The sequence below is a fragment of the Macadamia integrifolia genome, chromosome 5, assembly GCF_013358625.1.
Source record: "Macadamia integrifolia cultivar HAES 741 chromosome 5, SCU_Mint_v3, whole genome shotgun sequence".
Classification (NCBI taxonomy): Eukaryota; Viridiplantae; Streptophyta; class Magnoliopsida; order Proteales; family Proteaceae; genus Macadamia; species Macadamia integrifolia.
Window position 1 is genome coordinate 10789275 of NC_056561.1, and position 11336 is coordinate 10800610.

Below are 11336 nucleotides of genomic sequence, written 5' to 3' on the forward strand. Positions count from 1 at the left end.
GAGTGGACGATGCAATTAAGATAAGCTTATCTGCACAGTAGAATGAGACAAACATTATAACGTAAAGCTTATAATTAATAATAAGACATACCAGTACAGTTGCCTTGATGACAGTATCACGATCATAACCATATATCAACTTGTCCACTGGAAATGTTGACAGCATCACGTCGATGAAGTCCTGTTCATGATCACCTCCTTCTAGTTTCTTCTTCTTGTGATCTTCCAACCAATTCCCAATTAAACAATCCATTTCCTTAGCAACACATTTCATGGCTTTCAGGTGTCCCTGCAAGTCCATCCATTCTAGATATGGCAGTACATCCGATACAACAAAGATCACAGTTAACCTTGCCAGTTCTTCTAGACCTCTCTCGCATCTTCTACCCTCATCATCATCTCCAGCAGCATCAACAGTACCGAAACAACGTTTCCCAGCAATAAGCTTAGTGATGATATTAAAAGTAAGGCTACGAAACCATTTATCCATCTCAACAATCACTGGACCTGCACCTTTGTTATTCTTGATCCAATGAGAATACAACTCTTTGATGCATTTGTCTACTTCTTTGGTTCTTACGTGCTTGAGCATTTCAAGCCTTGTTTTGGAGAGAAGCTCGAGAGAGCTTATCTTCTTAATCTCACTTCAGTAAGGTCCTTGTGGAGCAAACCCAAAGACTGCATAGTTGTAGCGCAGTTACTTCCCTGCAGCCACTGCATGATTCGGCTTCTCGGATGTGTGGTTAGCTTGGATTCATGAAATCTTGTTTTCTTCTAGAATTTCAGTGTTATTGAATGGTGGTCCGGTGGGTTTCTTTGGAGCTGAGAAAGGTTTGAGACAAGGGGACCTGCTATCTCCTATGCTTTTTATTTTGGCAGAAAAAGTATTGTGCAGGGGTCTAAATGGTCTATTAAAGGAGGGAAAACTGAAGGCGCTCCCTAGTCCTAGAGGTGCCACTGTTCCCAGTCATCTGCTTTTCGCGGATGACATTTTTATCTTCATGAACGCCGGAGCAAAACATGTTCGATGTCTGAGAGAGTTCTTGCTTAAATACCAAGAATTTTCTGGCCAAAAATTCAGCTTGGAGAAGAGCAAGGTTTTTTTTGGCAAAGTCACCCCTCACAGGAAGAGGTATATTTCTGATCTGCTGGGTATCCCAACTTGCTCTCTTCCGACGAGGTATCTTGGGGTTGAGATCTTCAAGGGCGGTGTCAAGAAGGATAGGATGCTTCCTCTTATCGATAAAATTAAATCTCGATTACAGGGATGGCAAGGCAAACTCCTTTCAATGGCTGGTCGTGCAGAGCTCATTTGGTCTGTGATCTCAGGTATGCCTATTCATAATTTTTCCACTTATTGGTGGCCTGAATCGGTGATTAAAACGGTGGAGCGCTGGATTAGGAATTTCCTATGGTCAGGGGATATTTACACAGTGAAGAAAATCACTGTGAAATGGGAAGAGGTATGCCGGCCTAAGGAGGAAGGGGGTTTAGGTATCAGGCGATTGAGGGATGTCAACTGTGCGGTGCTTAGCAAACTAGTGTGGCAAATGACGCATGAAGGATCTACTTTTAGTTCTTTCTTGCGGGCTAGATTTGTGAATGAAGGTGGAGACCTCAAGAAGGGTTATAGAGCATCTTCGGTGTTTAAAGGAATTGCGAAGATGTGGAACTTTGTATCTCTATCTGAGCGTTGGATGGTGAGTACCGGTGAGGACATATTTTTTTGGCAGGATCGATGGATAGGCCCTTTGTCTATTGCTGAGCTCTCGCCCCTCCCTTTGTCTCATTTTTCTCATAGCATTTGCAGAGTGGCAGACTTTATTGGAGACGGTCAGTGGTGTTTTCCTCCTATTCAGTCTAAATTTTTAAATGTTATATTCAAAGCTATAGGGAATATATCCTTGCCGAAGGGTCAGAAAGACCGATGCTGCTGGTCTCTATCCTCCTTAGGAGTTTTCTCCACTAAATCGGCCTGGGAAGCACTGAGAAAGGTTTCTCCTAAAGTGGGCTGGGAAAAAGGGGTGTGGAGCTTGGTTTTGATCCCCCGCCAATCAATGTTTGGATGGAGACTTATGCATGGAAAGCTTCCTTGTGATGACAACGTAAAAAAGAAAAGGAGTGCCGCTCCCTTCTAGGTGTGAGGTGTGCAATAAGGCTGAGGAGTCTATAAATCACCTGTTCTTGGAATGTGATGGAGCTATCTACATTTGGAGGGCGTTTGCTGAAGTCTTTGGATTTCATTGGCCCTATCAGGGGGATGATTTTTCAGCGCATGTTTCATGGTGAACTCAAAAATCCAAAGCCATTGGACTGTCTCAAATGTCGAAGGCAGGTTTGATTCTTGTTCCATACTTTATTTGGATGGAAAGGAATTCAAGGAGATTTAGGGGTCTGCATCGATCTTATGGTCAAGTCTTTCATACAATAATGGAGGAGATTAGAAGATGTGGCCCAGGAAAAAGTGATAGAATTGAATCTCGACTAGATTCTGAGAGATGGTTGAAGCTTAATATGGAGGTTCCAAGAAGGAAGATTAAAGAGGTGCGAGAAATTTTCTGGTTGCCTCCGATGGATGGTTGGTGGAAGCTAAATTGTGATGGATCATCCTTGAGTAATCCAGGGAATGCAGGAGCAGGTGGCATTATAAGGGATAGCAAGTGCCAGATTGTATCGATTTATAGCTCCTATTTAGGAATAGCTTCAAATTTCCATGCTGAATTTCAAGTGTTAATTGAAGGAATTGAGAGAGCAAGAGAGATGAATTGTGCATCTCTGTAGATCGAATGTGATTCGGGCGCTGTGGTGCTCATGGTTCAAAGGGGCTTGGTCCCGTGGTTTGTTTGGCAAAGGTGGTCTTCCCTTATGTCTTATCTCAGTGGTATAAGATGGTATAGCAGATTTCCTGGCACAGATGGCTGCTAAGAAGGAAGCATCTACATCAGTAGTGGCATGGCCTCCTGAGGTCTTGAGTTCATGGCTGAGGATGCGATGGGCAGATCGCATTTCAAATTTTATTAGTGTTCAATTTATGTTTTTGGCCTAGCACCTATCTTTCCGCTGATGGCAATGACGTAGGTGGAGGTGGGTCCTAGGTGGTGTGCTTTTTGTTTTTTTTTTTTATCTTCTTTTTATGGATCCTCTTTGTACAGTTTTTAATTTTTCCCTTTTCGTCTCTTAATATACATGACCCTTTAGCGGAAAAAAAAGGGTTCATTATGTGATTTCAATATTAGTTATCTACTTAGTAATTTTTTTTCGCTAAAGAGGCATTATATCAAAGAGAAAAATAGGATGAAATACAATCAACCAAGAAAAATGAAAACTCAAGCGAGCATCGCAATCCCAGCCCCCACCTTCGGCATTGCCATCAGCAGGGAAAAGGAAGTGAACTAACAAAATCTAAATTTCGAGCGGCCTTCAGCATCTCTTCTGATCAGATCTTTTATATGATCAGGAAAAATGATATTAATGTCTGAGATCCTCGTCTTTGCTGCATCTTTAGCCAGATAATCGGCAATCGAGTTTGCCTCCCTGAAGTTGTGAGTTATTTTCCATGAAATTTCATCCAAGAAAGGTTGAAGGAAGAACCATCTCTAAATGGCAAACCATGGGATTTTCTTTTTCTGGAAGGATATCCCATCTGCACTGGAATCCGTCTCCACCCACAAGCGAGTAATTCCCATTTCTCGAGCATGCATCAGACCCACCATTAGCCCTTCCACCTCCGCTTGGAAAACCTTTGAGACCCCCATAAAAATTTTATAGGAGTCCAGAACAGCTCCCATATGATTGCGAAAGAGCCCACCAGCTCCTGCTCGACCAGGATTGCCCAAAGAGCTTCCATCAAAGTTCAGTTTGATCCAGTTTACCGAAGGCCTGCACCAATAGACCTCTAAGATGGGCAGAGTTGGCTTATTCTGAATCAATAAGCCAAGCTTTCTGCAGCAAATGACATCAATGGCAGTTTTCACCTCTCCTTTGATGCTACGCTTGGAGGATTTAATATCCTCAAGAATCATTTGCTTGATGAAGTTTATTGGCCTCATCTTGCCTTCGTGCTTTCTATTATTTCTTTCACGCCAAATATGGTCGGCCACATTAATTAACCCTAAAGCCTACGCCTCTTTGCAGCAAACAATATTAAGCTTCCTTTTCCACCATTGGAGAAAATCAGCCATGGAGTCCGATTTCTTCCAAACCACATTGAAGCAGCCACTGAAGAACAACCATAATTCCTCTGCGAAGGAGCATTGAAGGAAAATGTGATCCATAGACTCAACCTCCACGCCACACAAGCTGCATCTTGACACCAAAGCAATGCCCCTTTTTTGAACGGCTTCATCCATTGGTAGTTTTCCATGCGCCATCCTCCACCCAAAAATGGATGCTCTTGGCTGTAATTTTTTATTCCAAATCAGAGTAGCCCATGGAACTTTAGGATTGGTGCTCCTGATGTCCTCCCAGGCAGATTTAGAGCTAAAACTTCCATCAGAAGACAAACTTCATAAGCACATGTCCTCACAGGCATACGAAGGAATTTTGATATCTCGGATCTTCTTAAATATGCTTTGTAATAAGGGTGATCTGACATTAGGCAATTTCCAATGGTGATTTTCAATAAAGTCACTAACCTTGCCCTTGAAGGGGGAACCAAGACCATCCTCGAGATCAACCATTCCCAGGATGGATTTATCTACTTAGTAATTTGTTATCCATTGGTTTCAATATTAGTTCCCTTACAACAATAAACCATGATTTAATCATAAATTTAAAGTGTTTTTTTCGTCAAATCTTGTCACTATAAGTTGTGAATGTAAGATTTCATTATGGTTCAAGCCCAATAATAAACCGATCTAAACCGGTATTAACCCGATATTGAAAAATCGAAATAAATCGAAACCAAACCAGACCGAAACCAAAACTGACCGAAAATCAAAGTTCCTTAACGGATTGGTTTTGGTCTCCCTCATTCCTAGACTAAAACTGATTCAACCCGACTGAAACCGAACTGAACCAACCAATTGACACCCCTAAACAAGAGTATTCCATCCTGACCTAATCTTTAACCAGTACGAGGGAGAGAAAGTATTATTGTATCCCAATTTTATAATGTGCCCCTAATATTCTTAATTACTTCTCCTGGCCTGGCAACAGCTATTGTTAATTCGTTTTTCAAAGTCGGAATTCAAGTTTCTACTAGTTTCCAAATGTCTGGTCCATTGCTTTACGAGACTTATATTTTTTGGGGTCATTTTTCCTTCGTAAATGGGAAAGGTGGTTCAAGTTCAAACATGGACTAGTATTAGAGATTTTTGGATAATCGATAGTGGAAAAGTGTTCCACATTTTCTATCTCAAGGCTTGATGGACAACTTGATTCTTTGTATGAGGACGGTTGTTCTAGTAATTTTTTTTTTCATCATTATATGTGAGAACGAGCTTTATAGCGCTTTAGTAATCGGGTAATGTCCTGATGACAACTTGAATCTATTGTTCGTCAGTAAGAAAGGTCTCAGCATCTTTCAGCTTCTGAATCATGTCTTTGACCACCCTAAGGTGTTCTGGGATAGTATGCTTAGGGTTCATCTTATATATCTCAAACTTTAAGGTCACACCCATTAACCTTGTAGTAGATGTACCTTCGAAGTCAATTTTTCAACTAATCATATATGGACATAGTCAAGGTGCAAATAAAAAAAAAAAAAGACAAACTTATGGAGTCTCTCCCTTGGCCTTTGAAGAGGAGAGGACAGAGAAGAAAATATCCTTCACGCAAGCATATACCTTGCCTGCCCCAAGTAGCAATGAATTAAGAATATTGTTTATCACATCCTTAGAAGATATCATTCTTACGACTGATTCTTCTCCAACCTAATGCTACCGGCCAACCACTTGATCATTCTCATGACCGTTTCTTCAAATTTCATAAATTCAAACTTGTCATTGTTAGATATTAAAAAAGCAATATCTAGCAAAATATGAAAGAAGTCCCATGCCACGCACCAAACTTTGGTTTAGGAACTATTGAACATAATTTTCATGTGTACATATCTTCCATTATATTCTTTCCCTATTTGTTTAGATTGTTTCAATGTTCTTTCATTACGATAAATATATACTAATGAACTTTCATCACAAGGAGAAATCATCTTCATCTCTTTGTATTTAACTTTGCAACCCGGTCACAAATAGGGTTTTTTACATGGTATAATAGCAAGCCTTTTGCCACTGCAACCAGCACTGCTTCAACCCACCTACCACTTCATTATCATCTCAGCACCATCGTACATCACATCATCACTATTCACATAACATCGTCACTATTCACAGCTTACGTCCCTCCCTCTCATCATGTTATTACATCACTGCCCTCTCTCTCATGTAAAATAATTATCTTGTCTGATCCACATATAAATTCCATTAAGTTGTTCTCTCTTTTCTTACAATAGGTTTTCACATTGAGTGAATTTCTCGTAGAGATCAGTCATCATACGAAAACCTAATCTGAACTCATGTAATATTACCTGTTTCATCTATTTTACTATTTCCCTTTACTTCACACCATCATTTTTTTCCAACTATCATTACTTTATTCCAATATCCATCTTCATACTCCCAACTTCACTTTCTTCATACCACCATTCCTTATTCTCCTTCCAACTTCTATTACTTTATTTATTCCATTTTTTTTTTTCCTCTCTCTCGTCTCCTTTTCTCTTTTCTTCAACATGAAGTTCTACCGCCAAGCCCTTTCCCTTTTGACCCCTGACTGACCCGCGCCATCACCTCCCTTGATGTCATCGTGATCAATCCCTTCTTCCTCCACACCTCTGATAATCCAGGAACCAACCTAGCCAATCAACTTGGGGTCCCAACATGGTCACAGTTTCCACCGCTAAGAACAAGATAGATTTCATAGATGGAACCATTCCCAAACTCTCCCTCACTTATCCACGGTATGCTGCTTAGCTACGTGTTACTATAATAGTTGTTGAACTCTGTTCTCCGTGAGTTGGCCCTCCTATTCTCTATTGTTACGCCCCTTGCAATAGCATACTGACTTAGTCACCAAGTACTACAATGCTCTAAAAAGTTGCTAGGAACGAATTTTCTACATACAACCATCATTCTGCACCTGCAGTGGTTAACACACCACTACAGATCACTATCAGAATTTCCAACTGATGCAATTCCTAATGGGGTTGAAGGATAAGTATGCTCCCGTCGGCATTCAAATTCTACTCATGGACCATTTACCCACTTTGGGTCGTGCCTACTCTCTTGTGTTGCAGGATGAGTCGTAAGACTCACAACATCTTCTTGAACGACGAAACTCACCGAAGGTTCAGCCGTTTTGGTTCTACCTATTGTCACCCATTTAAATGCTTAATTAACATTTTTTCCGTCCCATTGTTTTATTCATGAACGTTTGATGAGGAGGAGATCAGATGGGGCCAATGGGTAGCTTCTACGATCATATGGATTCCCTATAGGCTTCCTTGCATCCATGGCACCTACCTATGAGTTATGGCATTACTGATTAGGTCATCCTTCTTTTGATCTAATAAATGTTTATGTAACACACTTGTTGTTTCTTCCCTTCCTAGTTTGCCCCTCAGTGATGTATGTCCCCTTGACAAGGAATATAATTTCTCTTTTTGTCTAATTCTATTTGTATTCTTGCAATTTTCAATTAATTCATTGTGACATTTGGGGAACATATGCTTCCACTAGTACAAGTGCTCTTTATTTTTAGAGTATTGTTGATGATTTTTCACGTTGCACTTAGACTTTTCTCATGTGTTTTAAACCTAACATTTTTTATGTTATTTGCAACTTTTTTTTGACAATGTGAAAATTGTTCTATGAAAATCATACACTGACAATAGTTTAGAATATTGCTGTCTTTTATTTAATTAAAAAAAAAAACCAAAGCCTAGACAAAAACACAGCAGGTACTAAAAGAAGATTCGAGCACACGAGCAAAATTGCAGAGAAATCAACTGAAGGCTAAAAAAAAAAAAAAAGCACATTTAACGCCAAGCAAACATAAAATAATAACAAGCAATACAAAGAATGGAAACAAAATAATCAGGGCCATAACCAATCTATATTAATGTCACGCAATAAAGCGTTTTATTTTTAGGCATCTCAACTAATATCTTCTAATGAAAATCTTGGAGGCATCTCCCAGTTAGAGGGTTCCTTTGAAAACGCTGCACGCTTTGTAAGCCTATCTATCACTGTGTTTAACTTCATGAAAACAATGAGACTCGGATGAAGGGATCACATCCACGAATCTCAAACAGCACAATTAACCATTTCTGTCTAAAACACCAGGTAATAGCCTCTCCTTTAATACAAAGAACAATTGACATAGAATTTCACTTAACCAAGATACAATTCAATTCGATGCAATACCTTCATAAGAAAAGAAACAACATAATAGGATATCAAAGTGATCTCTAAAAATTCCTCTTGCCCATAATGCCCCGATTTCCTAAAAGAGCATCCATCGATATTGATTTTGACACAACCAGTAATGTAATGCAAGTTCATGTTTGGCCATAGTGAAAAAGAAAAAGTCATTTCCAAGAGAAATTTCAATTACTTGATATTGATTTTGACACAACCAATAGTATAATGCAAGTTCATGTTTATCCAAAGTGAAAAAGAAAAAGTCATTTCCAAAAGAAATTTCAATTACTTCAAAAAATATTTTGTTTTATGTAGAATAAAATGGAAATAATTTGAATATAAAGTATATGAGTATCATAAGACTCACCTTAAACATGGAAGAGGCAAATTTAGTTCCACATCGAAGAAGTTTGAGAGAGAGAGAGAGCAAAAGTAGGCTTTAAAATTATGCGAATTGACAAGTTGATATGATCCATAGTGGGCGTGTGCAGCCTGCTCCCTTTCCCACTTTTCTAGAAGTTGCGGGAAAATCCTGAAAGTGGACATGCAAGTGCAATTGGAATTGAGTAAGGATTTGAACCAAGAATAAAAAAATGAGAAAGGGTGTAGAAGGGTTTTGGAATACAACTTGGGGTGATTTTGAATTGAGAAAGGGTTTCAAACCAAGAAAAAGAAATGAGAAGAGGTTTAGAAGGGTTTGAAATACAACTTCAGGGTGGTTTTCAACCAAGAAAATGAAATGAGATAGGGTTTAGAAGGGTTTGGGCTTTAAGGCCTGTCATGGTCACGGTACTGCAGAAAGGTTTGAATTGGTTGTGTCATGGTTTGGAATTTTAACTTTCTAAGAGTGGAAACATGATCTTACATCTTTGACTACCTTCGAGTGTGGATCAGCTTTTTATACAAAAATCATTCTCATACGGGTTGATCCACCACAGAATTTGTTGTTAGGTGGATTCTACCTATGTGGATCAGTCTCACACCAAAATGGTTCTTGTACGAAGACCTGATCTGCTCTCACTATCTCTTCCACACTTTTTACCAAAAAAAAACCTTCCACACTCAAGAAACTAACGAAGGACAGGAAAAAGCATCTTTGGGATATATTTCTGTTAAAAAAATAAAATAACTCTTGGAGCGTTCCATTGTTTTATAATGCTTGACTCTGAATTATTTGCTCCACTTTAACCCACACTGATGACTAGTGACTGATGCACCCATGGTTTTAAGTATCTCCGATACCGATACGATACCCTCTGATACGTATCTTAAATTTAACCGATCGATACGATACATGAAATTTTTAAAATCCTTTCGTATTGATATATATCCTACAATACATACCGATATGCATCAATACACCACCAATACACATTAATACGATACGATATACCTCGATACGACTATGAAAATTATAAATTGAGATAAAATGTACGTTTCGGTATGTATTGGTAAGTATCGGTGAGTATCGGTATGTATCAATCGGTACGTATCGGTATATATTGGCACATATCGGTGAGTATCGATATATATCGGTACGTATCGGTGAGTATCGGTATGTACCGATACAGTGCGCTATGGTCATATAATGGCCAAGATGGATAATTTTTCAGAAAAAACACGATTTTTTGAAGGGTTTTCGTTCCAAAGTTGTTGTTAGTCATATTTCTCTCTAATTAAAGCGGAAATCAAGGTTGGGAACAAGGATTTTACATTTATGGGATAACTACAAACCTTGAATTCTTAGTACGATACCCTCAATTTAGTGTTTATGCATAATACATGTTATCAATAGCTTTTTTTAACAAACTCTTTATGCAAAAGTGTTTAAAAAAATGTTTCCTATCCATTTATGTGTGTATCTTTAGCGTATCTTAGTGTATCTCCGATACGATACGATACTCTCCGATACGTATCTTAATTTTAGCCGACCGATACAGTGACCGATACCGATACTTTAATCCTTGGATGCACCTGATCCGGACGTAAGAAAACCTTCATTGAATGCTGACTTGGTGACTGCATTTATTTTTCTACCTCTGTATACATAGAGATAATGGTTCCAAGAGTTTATAAACCCCAATACGATTTTAGTATCTTTTCAAAATATCTTATAATCTTATTCTCACTTCCAAAAGTGAATAAATTTCTATTCATCATGGGCACAGAAACTTAGTCCAAATTAAAATTTTCAAATAAGAGAGATGGGATGAGATAAGAAAATCTTATCACAGCAAATTAATATATGGGGAAACGAACGATCCATCGTCGCATGGCCCTACATCAGTGCCGGGTACACATGGACGTCAATAGAGATGGAGATGTCATTTCATCACCCTCTATGTTTAGCACACTGATGTAACCAGGGAACGTTCATTCCCGCTTAGTATACAGGTATTGATACTTTTCCTATGCACTTTTACCCAAAACCCTCTCCAATGTGCCCACAAGACACTTTTTGGAACATTTTCGTTGGAAAAGCATTTGAGACAGATGATGGAATTAAAGAGGGAGGGTCGAGTTTGAATAAATTTGGTTTGAAAGAGAAACGGATCGGGTTGCATAGAGATGGGTTAATGGGGGATAAAATGGAGGTATCAACTAAGAGTCGTTAGATCTTTCCTCTTCACATGTTGAACAGCAAGATAGAGTTCGCGAGAGTTGGAGAGAAGCTGTATCGTTGGTAATGGGTGTTTTCTTACTTTAGTACTAAGATGATCATCTCTCTCTACAAGAGAACACATATTTTGCCTTCGAGTACCCTTATTAGATCTTGGTTTTGGCACCTCAAACTTCGTTTATGGGGTAATAACACCCTTAAATCAGTTGTAAAATACTGGTAGTACGAGATTACAAGGTTACTTACATGTGGTAAATGCTATTTAAGTTTAAAAAGGCCATTAGCCTTGGGGCCTA

At 38.9% G+C, this 11336-nt stretch overlaps 2 protein-coding genes across 2 annotated transcripts; one reads left to right on the forward strand and one right to left on the reverse strand.

Moving 5' to 3' along the window:
* Positions 1–15: 15 nt before the first annotated feature.
* On the reverse strand, positions 16–490 carry LOC122077866 (cytochrome P450 CYP82D47-like). Its single transcript, XM_042643765.1, has 2 exons — positions 92–490; positions 16–30 (listed from the first exon to the last, which is right to left on the reverse strand). Exons 1-2 carry the CDS (start codon positions 488–490, stop codon positions 16–18), a joined length of 414 nt encoding a protein of 137 aa, XP_042499699.1.
* A 42-nt stretch (positions 491–532) lies between these two features.
* On the forward strand, positions 533–1953 carry LOC122077867. The gene is made up of 3 exons (XM_042643766.1): positions 533–654; positions 896–1700; positions 1894–1953. The coding sequence occupies exons 1-3, from the start codon at positions 533–535 to the stop codon at positions 1951–1953; spliced, it is 987 nt and encodes a 328-aa protein (XP_042499700.1).
* The last annotated feature ends 9383 nt before the right edge of the window (positions 1954–11336 follow it).